The sequence below is a fragment of the Chenopodium quinoa genome, unplaced genomic scaffold (assembly GCF_001683475.1).
Source record: "Chenopodium quinoa cultivar QQ74 unplaced genomic scaffold, ASM168347v1, whole genome shotgun sequence".
Taxonomy (NCBI): domain Eukaryota; kingdom Viridiplantae; phylum Streptophyta; class Magnoliopsida; order Caryophyllales; family Amaranthaceae; genus Chenopodium; species Chenopodium quinoa.
The window spans coordinates 4,453,371-4,471,058 of record NW_018745684.1 but is presented as its reverse complement, the minus strand read 5'-3'; the positions used below and the strand labels follow the sequence as shown (position 1 = coordinate 4,471,058).

Sequence of the window (17,688 nt, the reverse complement as noted above, 5' to 3'; positions counted from 1 at the left end):
ATTTACGTTTGATTATCTGATATGATCATTAACTTTTCCTCTAGCTTCAAATCATGCAACATACACAGCATTTCAAAGCATGGAACTAAGTTGAGGATCTGATCGTAGCAGAGTATTAAAGAAAACAACGAAATTTATCTATACAGGTCCTGTACAGCAATAAACAATTGCCGTTAATAGTAAATACGTGCTTGGGCTGAGTTTTTTTTTAAAATTTAAAAAAAAAAAAAAAAAAAAAAAAAGAAACAACAACTTGGGCTTTGCAACTCAAACCAGTAGAATCAGAAATAGTACGTAGTATAATTTTTCATCAATGAAACAGAGTTATCTTTGTGTTGAAGGAGCAACGGCAACTCTGCCTTCAGCAGACGAATCCTGCATAAAATCTTTGTACGCTTGCAGGACCAAGTCTTCATCATCCCATTCATCGCGAAAAGTCTCTGTTTGTTTAAATGCACGGCCTACTGTTGCAATATGCATTCCCCTCCTCCACTCCTCAGAAGGAGGGCAGCCAGATTCTGAAGCAAGCCAATCCTCGTATTCATATGACCACCCACAGAGTTGCTGTGTGGAGATCCAACATGAAGTCAATCTCAATAAAAAAAAAAAAAAAAAAAAAAAAAAAAAAAAAAAAAACACCCTCTAGAGTGGATCAAATTATTTATCCCTAGAGATTTGATTTTTTCATTCCTCCATTCAAACTTGCTCCCTAGGTTGCGATAATTATGCATATTAGACATGAGAGGCTAGCTAATCAGTAGTTAGCAGGGGGTATACATTGTTGCTTGTCATTTCTCCAAAATCAACCACAAAATTCCTACAAGTATTCTGTACCAGCTTGTTAAACAATAAACACAAATTCATAATCACATTGTTCCCATTTTTTTACAGGCCATATGTAGACCCTTGCAAAAATATTTCTAATATGAATACATGATGCTGATAGCCGTACACAGTTGTTTACTAAGCTGTCAACTTAGTTACAATGGCTTTCCTTGTTAAACTCGAAGGAGCAAAGAGTAATCCCTTTAATTTAATTTTTAAAAATTATTTTACCAATTTGTTAGTTGGTGAGTACATGAATGCAAGTACAAAAGTAAATCACTCATCTCGAGTAAAATTTACCTTAAAATCATGGATCCGATGTGTGTAGCGCTTTGGAACTCCCTTAGCTTCCAATTCTGAGTAGAAGGCTTCTACATCTTCCATCATTTTTTCCTCAGACGGAAGTGATAAACGCCCAGATAAAATACCTCCTACCCATTTACTTTGAAGTTCAAAAAGGAAGAATAGGTCAACCTAGCATGAAATTTGAAACGAGTTGGTCAATGTCTTTAGCTATCTAGAAGTATCTACTGATTAAAACTATATCTCCCTAGAAGGTAGAAAGTATATATAACACCAACAAAAGAAATCTTACATTAAATGGCACACCAATGAAGGAGATCCCTGGGGCTAATGCAGGAGGAAACACATGCTTGTAAAGTGGCCCGACACGATTATCATCAACATTTACGACACCATTAGTGTGAAGAAAAGGGAAATGTTGCTTATACCTGACAAATGACGCATCAGTCCATCAGTAATTATCCATTAGTTGTGCAGATCTTAACTAGTGTAGTAGTACAATGCTACAATATCTAGGTGACGCATTTTGAATTCAACTGCATCTATCATAGACGACTCTCCTCTAGTTTCTATAGCTTAACCTAAAAAAATGTTTAGGTTAATCAAAATACCCAGTGCAATGGATAATGGCATCTGCAAGGACCACACTCCCATCCTGAAACGATATTCTACCATCTTCATGGGCTTGCTCTATCTACATAACAGAAGAAGACTGCGTTTTAGAACTCATCCTAGAATAAGGGACAAACAAATGAACAATGTTTTTAATGGACTTTTGTTGAGTAGTTTTACCATTGGATGAAGCCACAAGTTATCATAACCAGGATGCTTTCCAAATTTGGCCAATTTTCCTGCTGCTTCAGACCTAGTTGTTACATGAACTTCTTTGGCTGATACAGCAATATCCCTTGAGATATCGAAAACACTTGAAGCAAGCCCTATCAAAACTACGACCTGATGGAAGCAAGAAGACAATATTACTAGACAACAAAGGATAATTCAAAGAAAACCATACAAACTTTACAAGGAGAGTAAAAAGTTCCCTTGTGGAAGTGTATACAGTGTAGGCAGAAATCAAATCCAATATACAACATTAAATATTACACATAAACATTGCATTCCGTGCATCTGGGCATCTAAATTATGAATACGAACAAGTAAATCAGAAACACACCTGGTCTTGATAAAGTTCTGGAGTACGATAGTTATGACTATGAATTTGCCTCCCAGGCCAAAGGTCAATGCCTGCAGAAGGTATCGGTGAAAAGTCTATCAATAACTAATAAGCATCATAACCCAAATAGAAGTATGTAACAAATTCAATATTCACAGACGTGTAAGATAGTTTATATATTGGCTCTACTTGGAGAATTTTCATATTCAGATTTAGCTTGTATGTTATTCACAATATTCAACTCTTCAAGTTTTGTCAGCATAAGAAGTACCAATGTCAGAAAATCACATAATCATTCTCTAAAATTACTACTCTGTACATGTTTTCATAAAGAGGGGTTGTCTAACACCATTGCCAATGTGTTAGAATCCGCCTCTTTCTCTATGTATCCCCCTTCCTTTTTCCTTGTATTTTCCTTAGGTAGTATCTTCTAAGTCTTTCTTTTTGCTTTCTAGGCTCTAGGGAAAATTATTGTGTTACTGTAGTTTCAGTGTCTGCTAGTATTTCACTATGCAATCAATATAAAGCTCTTTATGGGGCGAATAGTTGAATGAATGAAAGCTCCTATCTCGGTTGCCTTTGCTTTAAGACTTGTGTGTTGATTTAAGTCTTTATAGATATTGTGCTTGCCTTGTTTTAAAGCATCCCGTCCAAACCAAGAGAATCTCAAAAGGCGCCTTCTTTATTGTCGGTCCCGCTTGTGCCCGCTTCGAAATATCGGTCGTCACAAGCCCCTAATCCGCACTCGTAGTTGACGAGCGCTTCCTTGAGATACCTTTGGTCCGTTAGTTGCTGTGTGCCAACGAACCCCCTCTGCTCTAGGCTTGTGTCCTTGTCGTCAAAAGACAAGTGCGCGCCGCACGATTCGGTGTCAAAACTCTCGGACTGTGACAGTTGGTATTAGAGCCAAGTTGCTCGAGTTATGCTGAACGACGAGATGCCAGAATATACGTTAGAAGAAAGACTTGCTTGGCTTGAAGGCAAGTCAGAACAATGGGCTATGCTTGAAGAAAGGATGTCCAAGCTCGAAGATATTGTGATAAAACAAGCCGAGCAAATGGAGAGGCTCGCGTCGACGGTGGATTGGTTGACGGAGCAGCTTAATTTTGTGCAAGGCTTAGCTGATGATGCACAAGATAAATGTGCCACCTTGATGCATGCTCAAAGAGGGCTCGGGGGTAGTGGAGGTGCTAAAGTAAAACCTCCTAAACCTCGGACCTTTAATGGCATGAGAGATTCAAAGGAGGTTGATAACTTCATTTTTGACATGGAGCAATATTTTCGTATATGCCAGTTGGAGGATGAGCTGAAGGTGGATACTGCCATGATGTATTTAGTAGATGACGCTAAACTTTGGTGGCGCACCAAGTATGCCGACATCCAAGCTAAGAGAACGTCGGTAGACACTTGGGAGGATCTAAAGAAGGAACTGATGGCACAATTTACCCCGAGAATACTGAGTTTGTTGCTCGCACTAAGCTTGCAACGCTGCAACACAAGACCTCCATTCGAGAGTATGTGAAGGAATATTCGGCGTGGATGTTAGAGATTCATGACATGTCAGAGAAGGACTGACCGCCTATTCAACTTTGTGCGTGGTTTGAAAGATTGGGCTCAAAGGGAGATATGGCGCCAAAAAATTGATACATTATCGGGTGCTATAGCTACAGCGGAAAGGTTGATGGATTACTCGTCAGATAGGCACCTATCCAGAAAAAGGGAAATAGTGGGTCAGCATCAAACACCCCAAGGAGGACCAGCAGTAATTCTTAGGTTAGCTCGAACAGTGTGGGGAATAGGTTCAGGAATGGGGGAGAAGACTCGCGGAAGAACTTCTTCACGCGTCTACAAACAGAGGTGGGTCCTCGGGCTCATCATCATCCTGTAACAAACCCCTCACTTGTATACTATGTCGCGGGCCGCACAAATGGCTCGAGTGCCAACACAAGTCGGAGATAGACAACCTCCAAAAGAAACTCTCCTCAATGTCCTCAGACCCTCACAAAGGGGATGACAAAGAGGAGGAAGTGGTAAGCGAAGAAGAACCCTCTAAGTTGGGGGCAGTGTATTGCATGTACGCTATGGGAAAAGAGACGTCGGGAGATAACGGTCGGGCTACCAGCCTGATGTATGTAGATGTCTGGATAAATGGGAAGAAGACTCAGGCGATGGTTGATACGGGAGCTACGCATAATTATATCACGAAGCGTGAGGCAAACAAATTAGGGCTGAAAGTCGCGCATAGTGGTGGTCGCATGAAAGCTGTGAACTCTGAAGCACAACCGACTTGCAGTGTGGCAAAGAATGTGAACACTAGGATTGGGGAATGGAGTGGGAGTTTGGACTTCACGGTGAAAACCATGGATGATTTTGAAGTAGTCCTTGGGATGGATTTCCTACGCACAAGCAAGGTTGTTCCAATGCCCCACCTAGGGTCCTTACTTGTGACAAGCCACCAACCGTGCCTCCTACGAACACACGCTCCTGAAAAAGGAAAAGAGTTGAAAGGCCCCCTGCTTTCGGCGATGCAACTCAAGAAAGGGATAAGGAGAAATGAGCCCACGTTCCTCGCCACTCTCTCGATAAAGGATGAGGAGGTCGAAGGTGATATCCCTGAAATGATAGGAGAGTTACTTGGGGAATATGCAGACATCCTTCCTAAGGAGCTCCCAAAATCTCTTCCTCCTCGAAGGGCCATAGATCACTGCATTGAATTGGTGTCAGGTGCTAGACCACCCGCGCGGAGCCCCTACCAGATGGCCCCTCCGGAACTTGGAGAGTTGCGTAAACAGCTGGACGGGTTGTTAGAAGCTGGGTTTATCCGACCCTCGAGAGCTCCCTATGGAGCACCAGTCCTTTTCCAGAAGAAACAAGATGGGATTTTGAGATTGTGTATCGACTACAGAGCCTTAAACAAGCTGACAATGAGAAATCACTATCCGATACCGTTGGTGGCAGGCTTGTTCGATCAGCTAGGAGACGCTGTGTACTTCACGAAGCTTGATCTAAGGTCCGGCTACCATCAAGTTCGAATTGCTCAGGGAGATGAGCCAAAGACGGCTTGTGTCACCAGATACGGCGCGTTCGAGTGGTTGGTCATGCCGTTTGGGCTAACAAACGCGCCTGCAACATTCTGTACCTTGATGAATCAAGTCTTCCACGACTACCTTGATAAGTTTGTGGTTGTTTATTTAGACGACATTGTAATCTTCAGCAATACCCTGGAAGATCACTTAGAGCACCTAAGGAAGGTGTTTGAGAAATTAAGACAGCATCACCTGTTCGTGAAGCGGGAGAAATGTGCCTTTGCGAAGGAAGAAGTAAGCTTCCTCGGACGTTTTGTAGGAGGAGGCCGCATAAGAATGGATCCTAAGAAAATCCAAGTCATTAGTGATTGGCAAGCTCCGAAGAACGTCTCAGAGTTAAGGTCGTTCTTAGGGTTGGCTAATTACTATCCCCGCTTCATTCAAGGATATTCAGAGATAGCAAGTCCCCTCACGGACTTGTTGAAGAAAGACAACAAGTGGAGTTGGTTGGCGAAACAACAAGAGGCTTTCCTCAAGCTCAAAGAAGCAGTGATGAAAGAACTGGTTTTAACCCTCCCTAACATCAACAAGCCGTTTGAAGTTGATACGGATGCATCCGACTATGCATTGGGTGGGGTCTTACTCCAAGAAGGCCACCCAGTTGCTTATGAGATTCGGAAGTTGAGTGGTGCCGAAAGAAGGTATGCTGTCCAAGAAAAGAGCTGTTAGCCATTGTTCACTGCTTAAAGGGGTGGAGACACTACTTGTTGGGGGGCAAAGTTCATTGTTCGCACCGATAACACTGCAGCCAGTTACTTCCTCACCCAACCAAAGTTAACGGGGAAGCAAGCTCGTTGGCAGGATGTACTAGCAGATTTTGATGTGGAGTTCATGTACAAGACAGGAGCCAGTGATGCTTTGAGCCATCGTGCCGATCTGGCCCCCCTACAAAAACTGTCCCCCATGTCCTCCAGCAACGTCAACACCTTAGTCAAAGAGCAAGTCAAACAACACCTCTCAGAAAACCCCATGACGAACACTATTAAAGAGCTGATAGAAAAACGAAAGACAAGACGCTTCCAGATAGCAGATGGGCTCATTTACACAAAGGGTAACAAGCTATTCATACCAAAGGCGGGAGGCCTGCGGAAGATGCTCTTGAAAGAATGTCATGATACCCTATGGGCCGGACATCTAGGTTGGCAGAGGACTTTAAACTTACTCTCTTTGGGGTACTATTGGCCAGGAATGAAAGAAGATGTCATTAGTTACACCCAGACCTGCTTGGTTTGTCAATAGGACAAAGTAGATCGTCAGAAACCTAGAGGCTTCTTAGATCCTCTTCCTGTGCCGACGCGTCCGTGGGAAAGCATATCTATGGACTTCATCAGTGGTCTCCCCAAGGTGGACCAGTACTCCGCAGTAATGGTGGTTGATGAGTGACATTTATGTTACCCTTAGGGGTAGTGTATTGGTCTCTTTTCTCCTGTTTTTCTTAGGTTTTCTACCTCTTTTCTCCTCTTATGGCTTCCTTTTCTTTTATGGATGAAAAGTATGCTTATTTGCGCTTGTTTTGATAATCTTTATGCATAATTTTATCATCCCCATGCTCTCGTGATCTTTGCTATCTTTTGCAGGTTCCATGACGGTCCTAAGCACGGTAGGAGGCCCCTTGGCCAAGTATGGAGGCATGGACAAAGACAAGAGGAGCAAAAGGGAAGAAGAGGAAGCAAGAAGAGGAAGTTCAAGAGGAGGTGTGGCCGAACCTCTAAGAGGTTCGGTCGAACCTAGGTGTGGTCAAACTTTTGAAAAGTTCGACCGAACCTCCAAGGCAGTTTCAACCAAGTTTTCAGCATGTTTACAGGAGGGGTCGAACCAGGAAAGTTCGACCAAACAAGGATCAGGGAGGTTCGACCGAACCTACCCTGAGTTCGGCCGAACCTACCCTGAGTCCGACCGAACCTACACAGAGTTCGGTCGGACCTTTTCCCGTTTCAGCTGACTTTTTGCGGAGCTTCCTAAGCAATTTTGTAAAGGGTATAAATAGATTTTTTTTTGCTCATTAAAGAAAAAAGAGATTTTTCAGTTTAGAATAGTTTTTAGGATAGTTTTAGGTTTTTAGAGAGAGAAACTCTCAAATTTTGGAGAGAGAAAGTGAGGAGCACAATGGTTTTCATGGATTTTGGATAATCAAAGGAGGAATTTGATGATTTGAAGATCTCCATTTTATATCAATGAGCATTTCTTACTCTCTTCTCTCTTTATGCTTTATTAATTTCTTTGTTAATCATGTTTGAGTAGATTTCCTTCTACTAGGTGTTGAGTGAAGCTTTGTTATGGTTAATTGAGTTATTTGAGATAAATTTGATGATAATTGTGTGATTAAATTGATTGAATTGATGATGGCATGTTGTTTGTTTTAGATTGGATTGATCTCCCAAGATAGCAAACTTAATTGCATGTTAGTTCTAGTTTGACAAGGGATTGTGAATTAGAATTTATATATTTGATTGCATTTTGGGTAAATTTCTTCTATGCACCTAGTCAATGAGGGATCTAGGCTAGGAATTTGAGAGATTGCTCTTGATGGTAATTAATTCCCATTTTAATTCTTTCTTTGCATGATTGATTATCAAATCGATTCCCATTAACTTGTTAATTGTTCAAAGTGGATCTTTGCCCCTAGTAGACTTTATCATACCCTGTTCTTTATATGTGTGTTAGTGTAGTTGTAGTGTCCACTATCCATAAACCGACTTCGGCGTAGCTTAAGCATTAGATCGAGAACAATCCAACATTACCGTTCCTTGTGGTTCGACTCCGAACTTACCACTAGACTTGTTTAGGGGTTAGTTTTAGGATTTATAAATTTATTTGATTGAGTGTGGAATGTGCGACCGTTCTAACGCCCCGTCAAAATGGCGCCGTTGCCGGGGAACGGTGTCAATGCTTGATTGTTTTTGATTGCTTGAGTCTAGGTCTTTGTGTATAATTTTATTTTTATTTTTATTTTTTGTTTGTTTGATTGTGTTTGCTAAAAAAAATGGCATGTTTCTCATTTCCTCAATATGATAATGAGCCTTTTTGTGACTATTTCAATAGACTTGAGGGATTTGTAGATCATAATTGTTGTAGTCTTTGGGAGGCTTGTGAGATTTGTTATTTTGGTTTGAATGAGCAAACTAGGGATATTGTTGAAAGCATGTATAATGGTGAATTTAGAGCATTATCAATTGATGATGCTTGGGATTTTTATGTATGGTTTGCTAGGGATGTTTATAATAGGGGTAATCGTGTTTCTGATATTGATGTGCAATGTGTCGATTCTTCTACTGTTAGCATGAATTCCCATGATTTGTCACATGATCTCATTGGTGAACCTAGAACAAATGATTTCAACTCTATTTCCCCTATTGTTCATGATGATGAAGTGCATTCCAATGTTGATGAGCATGGTGTGTTTCAATATTCTTCATTATTTAGCATGCCTTCTTGTGATGTACCTTTTTCTCCCAATAACGAATCTTATATGCTTGATTGTGCCCCCTCTCCCCGTGATGATGATTATACTCATCCTTCTAAAGTTGATGCTTACAATCTTGGTTGTGATCCTTCTCCCCTTGTTAACCCTCAATTTTCTTCATCCTGTGAGTGTCCGATTGATTATTTACAATCCCTTATTAGGTGTGTTGAGCTTGATTCTACTTTTGGGCCAAGTAAGGAGTTTTTTTTAAATTCTATGAGAAGTCAATTGGAGATGATGAATAGGAGTGAAGAGCGTATTGAGGAGGTAATAAGGAGAAAGGAAGAGCTAGAAAGCCAATTGTCATCTTTGTTGCATGATCTTGAATCTTTCAAATCCCATGTGTGTATTGAAGATGATGATGATGATGTTTTTGTGCAATCAAAAGATTGTGAGGAAGACAACAATGAGCTTTTGAGTGAAGGAAAGAGAGTTGAGAGTGAATTAAATGATGATTTTATGAATCAAAACCCTCTTTCTTATTTTGACCAAGTGCATGTTTGTGATTCCTCTATTCATGAGTATTTGGACTCATTTGAGATTATGTCCCATTTATTTTGTGAGGTTCAAATGAAAAATAATGACATTTTGAGTGAGTTCATTGAGAATGCTTCATGGGAAAGAGATGAATTTGAGATGAATTTGCATCCATTCATGCATGGTTTTGAGATCTTAGGCTTTCAGATTTCTAAGGGAAATGTTGTTTATCGTCGTGATAGGGAATTGGAAGATGAGGTTGTTTCTCTTGGAGATTGGTTGTTTCAGGGAGATGTAGATCATGAGTGTTCTTCTTTTGAGAATTCAATGATTAATTTTCATTCCCTTATTAGTGATGAGAGGCAAGGTGGTGAAAATGAGATCATTTGTGAGACCATTTCTCCTATTCCCCCACGTCATCATATTCCATTTTCTAGAAAATTTGATCATGTTCCCTCCTATCCCATGTCACTCCCTTCTTTTCTCAAAGAGCCTATTGGGGACCCTCTTTCTATTTGTGATCTTCAAGCTCCCCACTCATCGATTATTGAGGAAAGGGGTGATTTTGCCACCAAAAAACATTTTAAGGAGAGTTTGCCTTCCTTTTCTTTTTCTTCTTCTTCTTCTTTTGTTGAATTTTCTTTTGATTCTTCTTATTCTTTTTCTTGGCATCTCTCTCCTCATTTGCGTGCACTATCCTTGTTGCACGTTATCTTCCCGTCATTTGCCTACCTTCTTTCTTATGAAATGTGTAGTAGTGCATTTGATAAGCTCTTACGATCCTTGCAATATTATTTACTAGAGCGGTCAAGCTTGGACCTTAAGCAAGCCTTTCTCGGGAAGTAACCCGTGTTTTATTGCTTTCATTTTCTTTTCTTTTTAGAATAGTTTTTGGCCTCATGGAAATGTTTGTGTGCTTGGTGCTAGGTACATAACTTAATATACTCTTATGCATTGGTTTGGATCAAGAATCAAGGAAGTTTGACTCCACTTTTGCTAGCACATGGAAAACAAGATTCAATTTTAGAGGTAGTCGGCTTCAAGAAGGTTTAATTGGGTCATTTGCGGGTACTATACCCACCTAATATCCGGTAGTATCCTTCCTTGCTCTTCCTCTAATGATTTGTGACTTGTTGGACATATGTTGGTTGGTTGGATGACTTTCTTTCTTTTCTCCTCCCATGGATTCTTTGGTTTAAAGTTTGAGCATGTTGCCTCATTCAAGCTTGGGGGAGGGTATTCTATCATGTTTGGTGGAATTTTGATTCATATATGCCATGCACATTTGTATATGCATTCCCATTTTCTTTATTTTGAAAATTCCAAAAAGATTTTGTTTCTATCAAGGCAAATTTGCAATGTGTTTTGTTTTGTTCTTACTTTTGAAATAATACGCTTGGACTTGTATTCTTGAATGTCTTTATTCCTAAATTATAAAGGTGTGCACGGTTTGAGAATGTGTTAGGTTGACTCTAGGATATGGTATGCTAAGGTAGCTGGCTAAGAACTTTGGGACCATGAAGCTCTAGTTCACTTGCTTGTGGTAAGATGGAGTTGCTCTCTATGGTGGATATGAAATCAAGAGTTAGTTATTGCTATCCCTAGGGAGGTAAATTGTTCAAGCCTTCATCATACTTTGTTGAGCGGCATATTTGGATCCTTGGCTATTGCATTCTCGTATCTAGAACTTGACTTTTAGCTCCCATGATCGCGACTGAGCCACTTTAGGGGATGACAAAGACATTTCTCTTTTTATAGGATTAATTTTCAATTTTGGATTTGGTTTGCAATTGCCCCTATTACTAGCCCATTTGAGCCATATACATTCTTTTCTCTAACCTTAATACAAGCCTTCCAGCCTTAGTTTCACTTTAAATCCTACCTTTAGTTTGTGAAGCAATTTTGTTTTGGAGCTTGTTTTATTGTTTATGGTGCAAGTTTAGAATTATAAGTTCATTTGCAAAGCAAGTATGTGTTGTATATAATTTTTTGCATAAAACCAAATACATTTTGAGAAAAAGCCGTCCAAAGTTAAAAGAGGCAAGGACATTTAAAAAAAAAAAAAAAGAAAGAAAGAAAAAAAAAAAGCTTGGAAAAAGGAATTATTAAAAAAAAAAAGTAAAGAAGAATGTAAAGCACACAAAAAAAAAAAAAAAAAAAAAAAGGGGTTTTGTTATTGTTGTTCTCCCTGTTTTTGTTATTTTGTGTTAAATAAGCTTGGGGGAAAGTTATTTAATAAGCATACTTGGCACTTTTGTTTTGGAATCGTTTGGATCTTGTGAAGAAGTTCCACCCGTGCTTCACATAGGTTTACCACCAATTTCAAGAGTTCTCCACACCTTTACTCTCCTAGCTTATATGTTAATACCTTGAAAGTCCTTTTGATCCTAGAGGGTTAAGTCATTCAATGATGGCGGGAAATAGGAATCAAGCCTATAGAGCGAGTTTGCATAGCCAAGATGTCGGGTAACCTTCTCAATGTTTTTAATTTCTTATTTATTTTCCGGTTTCTTCGTGGAATCATGAGAAGCTAACTTGAAAGTGGATTTGAAACTAGTAGAGAGAACGTGGTTTGATTGGTTGAAACAAAAGGTGGAATGTGTTTCCTTTAGTTCTCTATGCTTAGCATATGTTATGTTTCAATCAACCTTGGACATCTTAGAACGTGCATACCTTTATTATTTTAGAAAGATTGACATTCATTAGTGTTTGTTCCATCATAAAAGTCCACTCTAGAACGCTTGTAACTTTTCTCTTACTTCGATTTATTTTATTTTATTTATTTATTGCCTTGCCTTGATTTTTGTCAAGAGTTATGGGTTAAACTCTTAGGACACCCTTACGAGAGCTTACTCGTCCTCTAGAGCGATCTATGGGGTTTAAAGTGCTTGATGCATGCGCTAAATGCATTCGTGATTCCTACGAAAGTGAGTTAGTGTATATTCTTTCTCTTCTAGTTTTATTTTAAAAAAAAAAATATACATCGTTTTCCGTTGTGTTTGTTTTGTTTTGCTCGAGGATGAGCAAAAGTTAAGCTTGGGGGTGTTTGATGAGTGACATTTATGTTACCCTTAGGGGTAGTGTATTGGTCTCTTTTCTCCTGTTTTTCTTAGGTTTTCTACCTCTTTTCTCCTCTTATGGCTTCCTTTTCTTTTATGGATGAAAAGTATGCTTATTTGCGCTTGTTTTGATAATCTTTATGCATAATTTTATCATCCCCATGCTCTCGTGATCTTTGCTATCTTTTGCAGGTTCCATGACGGTCCTAAGCACGGTAGGAGGCCCCTTGGCCAAGTATGGAGGCATGGACAAAGACAAGAGGAGCAAAAGGGAGAAGAGGAAGCAAGAAGAGGAAGTTCAAGAGGAGGTGTGGCCGAACCTCTAAGAGGTTCGGTCGAACCTAGGTGTGGTCAAACTTTTGAAAAGTTCGACCGAACCTCCAAGGCAGTTTCAACCAAGTTTTCAGCATGTTTACAGGAGGGGTCGAACCAGGAAAGTTCGACCAAACAAGGATCAGGGAGGTTCGACCGAACCTACCCTGAGTTCGGCCGAACCTACCCTGAGTCCGACCGAACCTACACAGAGTTCGGTCGGACCTTTTCCCGTTTCAGCTGACTTTTTGCGGAGCTTCCTAAGCAATTTTGTAAAGGGTATAAATAGATTTTTTTTTGCTCATTAAAGAAAAAAGAGATTTTTCAGTTTAGAATAGTTTTTAGGATAGTTTTAGGTTTTTAGAGAGAGAAACTCTCAAATTTTGGAGAGAGAAAGTGAGGAGCACAATGGTTTTCATGGATTTTGGATAATCAAAGGAGGAATTTGATGATTTGAAGATCTCCATTTTATATCAATGAGCATTTCTTACTCTCTTCTCTCTTTATGCTTTATTAATTTCTTTGTTAATCATGTTTGAGTAGATTTCCTTCTACTAGGTGTTGAGTGAAGCTTTGTTATGGTTAATTGAGTTATTTGAGATAAATTTGATGATAATTGTGTGATTAAATTGATTGAATTGATGATGGCATGTTGTTTGTTTTAGATTGGATTGATCTCCCAAGATAGCAAACTTAATTGCATGTTAGTTCTAGTTTGACAAGGGATTGTGAATTAGAATTTATATATTTGATTGCATTTTGGGTAAATTTCTTCTATGCACCTAGTCAATGAGGGATCTAGGCTAGGAATTTGAGAGATTGCTCTTGATGGTAATTAATTCCCATTTTAATTCTTTCTTTGCATGATTGATTATCAAATCGATTCCCATTAACTTGTTAATTGTTCAAAGTGGATCTTTGCCCCTAGTAGACTTTATCATACCCTGTTCTTTATATGTGTGTTAGTGTAGTTGTAGTGTCCACTATCCATAAACCGACTTCGGCGTAGCTTAAGCATTAGATCGAGAACAATCCAACATTACCGTTCCTTGTGGTTCGACTCCGAACTTACCACTAGACTTGTTTAGGGGTTAGTTTTAGGATTTATAAATTTATTTGATTGAGTGTGGAATGTGCGACCGTTCTAACGCCCCGTCAGTGGTGATCGACAGATTCTCAAAATATGCCACCTTTGTTCCCATGCAGAAGGCTTGGAGATGGCGGCATTGTTCTTCAAACACGTCGTGAAGTATTGGGGGTTACCCCAAACCATAGTCAGCGATCGAGATACAGGATTCACGAGCATATTTTGGACAGAATTGTTCCAGCTGACGGGGTCGGACTTAAACATGTCTTCAAGCCACCACCCTCAATCTGATGGCCAAATTGAGAGATTTAACGGTCTCTTAGAGGAATACTTGAGATATTTCGTTAGCGCCAATCAAAAGGATTGGGTGAAGCTCCTTGACGTTGCTCAACTTTTCTTCAACACCCAAAAGATTACTGCATCCAACAGAAGCCCATTTGAATTGGTGATGGGCCAACAAGCTATCCTGCCTCACATCATAGCAACATCCGAAGATGGTAATAACCGCGAAGCACGGGAGTTTAAGCGAGAGTGGCAGCAAAACATGGAAGTTGCTCGCGCATACTTAGAGCGGGCATCAAAGTGAATGAAGAAGTGGGCTGACAAGAATAAAAGACCGCTGGAGTTTGGTGTAGGGGACATGGTGATGGTGAAAGTCCTCCCAGAACAGCTCAAGTTCCTTAGAGGAAGAGATCGCAGAGTGATCAAAAAATATGAAGGCCCCATCCGCATCATTAAACGGATTGGGAAGAATGCTTACAAGGTCGATCCGCCTACGTGGATGAAGATACATCATGTCTTCCACGTTAGCCGTCTCAAACCCTATCATCCAGATATAGAAGATAGCAACCACAACACCAGCAACCGCGCTAACATCAGAACCAGGACGAGAACCACACCTGCAACGGAAGAGTGAAGCTGTTATTTCTTATTCCTTAAGTGTATGTTTTGTTTTGTAAGTCGACGAGGTCGTCGACGGCTGAAGTGGGAGAGGATGTTAGAATCCGCCTTTTTCTCTATGTATCCCCCTTCCTTTTTTCTTGTATTTTCCTTATGTAGTGTCTTCTAAATCTTTATTTTTGCTTTCTAGGCTCTAGGGAAAATTATTGTGTTACTGTAGTTTCAGTGTCCACTAGTATTTCTCTATGTAATCAATATAAAGCTCTTTATGAAGCGAATGGTTGAATGAATGAAAGCTGCTATCCCGGTTACCTTTGCTTTAAGACGTGTGTTGATTTAAGTCTTTATAGATATTGTGCTTGCCTTATTCTAAAGCATCCCCTCCAAACCAAGAGAACCTCAAAAGACGCCTTCTTTATTGTCGGTCCCTTGTGCCCGCTTCGAAATACCGGCCGTCACAAGCCCCGACTCTGCACTCGTTGTTGACGAGCGCTTCCTTGAGATACCTTTGGTCAGTGTTGCTGTGTGCCCACGAACCCCCTCCGCTCTAAACTTGTGTCCTTGTCATCAAAAGACAAGTGCGTGCCACACGATCCGGTGTCAAAACTCTCGGACCGTGACACAATGGAACAACCGATATTCATTTTGTTGTCGCATAGCATTAAAGTGGACAATTGCGTTATGTAGAGTTAAGCAATTTTCTTCAATAAAAATAGAATTAAGTGATTGTCATCTCCCACCCCTCAAACAACACAACAATAAAAGGCTGAACTTATAATGCAATAGCTTTTTTCAAAAGTTTTAGAAAGAACCAAATATAGCAATCTATATGTGGTTAAGAGCTTATTTTAACCACGGTGCTCCAAACTCAAATACTCAAATTCTATCGAGTATCCACTCTACAAAAAAAAAAAAAAAAAACCATCCATAACTTCTCCAACATCTACTTTTTTTATTCATGCAAATATAAATCCAGTGCATTAAACATTCTAGTACATATAAGTTACCAGGAATATTATCAGCAAGTCGTGGTTCAGTGTAATGTCCGTTGCAGAGAACCACAGCATCATAAGTTTCAGCCACATCGCTGCCCTCGTCTCCACCAACTCTCCTATATTTCACCATCCACTTTCCATCCGTCTCCAGCCCAACATGCCTCACATCTGTCTGGTAACAGATTAATTTATTCAGTCCGAATTCATAAGCAAAATCTTCCAAGTATCTCAGCACCTCCTGATGCCCTGGAAACCTTCGTGAATCTCTGCCAACTTTGCCTATAAAGAAAATTACACACCACTACCAGTAAGACTAGTCCAGGAAATAAATCGCGGAACCTCATAAATCATAATGTATTTGAAAGTACATATTATAGAGGCTGTCTTGGTACCCTCCATCACGTAATACACTATTTTCCTTCCTGAAATCTGAAGTTCCTGCAGAATTTACATAAGTTTTGCACCTAAAGTCAACAGCTACAAGAAGAACCATCTTCAACTCTCCAAAGGCTTTGCACATACAAATATTACACACTGCAAGTTTCATGTCCCGTAATATTAAAGCTAAATGCTATCTACAAAGCTAATTATCTTAAAACTCTTAACCAGTCAAAACTAAAAAGGAATGGATTGGAAGGAGTACACGTCGATTATATAGAATATAATATGAAAAACATGAAAAAATAAATTACCAGTAGGAACAAAAGGAAAAATACGAAAGCCCATAGATTCTCTAGGAGAATTTGTGCGAAGAGAAGCATACACGCTTGAGTGAACAATTTTCCGAGTTCGGTCATGTCCAAGCGGATCAGACTCAACCTCAGCCGAGTAAACCCAGCATCCGCCCAACTGCGCAGCACGCTCGAACACCACTACATCAAGACCTTCATTTCTAAGCTCATGAGCCGCCATCAAACCAGCAGGGCCAGCACCGATCACGGCGACTTTTTTACATGTCATCTTTGAAAACAGTGCACAGACAATGTGGTTTGCAGGAAAACATTAGTACAATAAGTATAATAAAAATGGCATTGACTTGACGTAGAATATGAACCACCATACTTCGAAGTCTTATTTAATTCTTTTCTATTGAGGAGCAGAAGACTATGGCGGTAATATTTAATCCGTAATTTTGCTTAGACAAAACACAATGACATAGCTGCACCAGCAAAAACAGTTTTCACACAATTTATTTAAACTTAGACCTGGCAAATGGGTCATTTGGGTCGGGTCTGGGGTCGGGTCACTTTCGGGTCAGCTAACATTCAGGTCGGGTATGGGTCGGGTTGATTCGGATTTCGGGTCAACTTCGAGTCAAGTATTAGGTCAACTTCGGGCCGGGTCAAATTCGGGTCAAGTATGTTCGGGTCATATTCAGGTCAGGTCAGGTCAAAATCTGGTCGGATCATTTTCGGGTTGTTTCATTTGTAAATCAAGCTTAAATGAATTATTTTATACTGAGTATATATTTTGTTATTGTTATAATATAAACTATCAATTCAGTTTATGACCTTAGCTACGGTTGAAGATGAATAATTTGAGTTACTTTTGGTACAAGACATTTTAAGTTCAATTATAGGTAATTTTAGTTCGGGACATTTCGGGTATCGAGTCAATTTGGGTCAATTTTGGGTATCGAGTCTGTTCGGGTCAAACACTTCGGGTCAATTTCAGGTCAGGTCAACTTCGGATCGGGTCAGTTCGGGTGTCAGGTCAACTCCATTTTCGGGTCAGATATGGGTCAGGTCCGGTCAATTTAGGGTTTCGGGTCAATATTTTCGAGTCAATTTCTAGTCAAGAGTTGAGTCATTCGGGTCGGGTCATCGAGTCTAAATCAGGATTGCAAGGTCTATTTAAACTTTTACACCGGTCAATCTTTTGCCTTCTTTTAGGCAACTCTATTAAAAGGCTAATAATAGCAGAAAATACAAAATTCAATAAAATCGTTTTCAATTTTCTCAGGAAAATGTTAGGAAAAATACTACAAGTGCCCATAAAAAACAAAGA

The 17,688-nt window shown here is 39.9% G+C and overlaps 1 protein-coding gene across 1 annotated transcript; it reads right to left on the bottom strand.

Moving 5' to 3' along the window:
- Nucleotides 1–91: 91 nt before the first annotated feature.
- On the bottom strand, nucleotides 92–16,680 carry LOC110717964 (flavin-containing monooxygenase FMO GS-OX-like 5; the record flags this gene model as incomplete). Its single annotated transcript, XM_021896766.1, has 8 exons — nucleotides 92–544; nucleotides 1,124–1,299; nucleotides 1,421–1,556; nucleotides 1,740–1,822; nucleotides 1,921–2,082; nucleotides 2,303–2,373; nucleotides 15,694–15,960; nucleotides 16,374–16,680. Coding segments are annotated over 8 exons (1,422 nt in total), but the record flags the coding sequence as incomplete, so codon positions are not given.
- Between the last annotated feature and the right edge of the window lie 1,008 nt (nucleotides 16,681–17,688).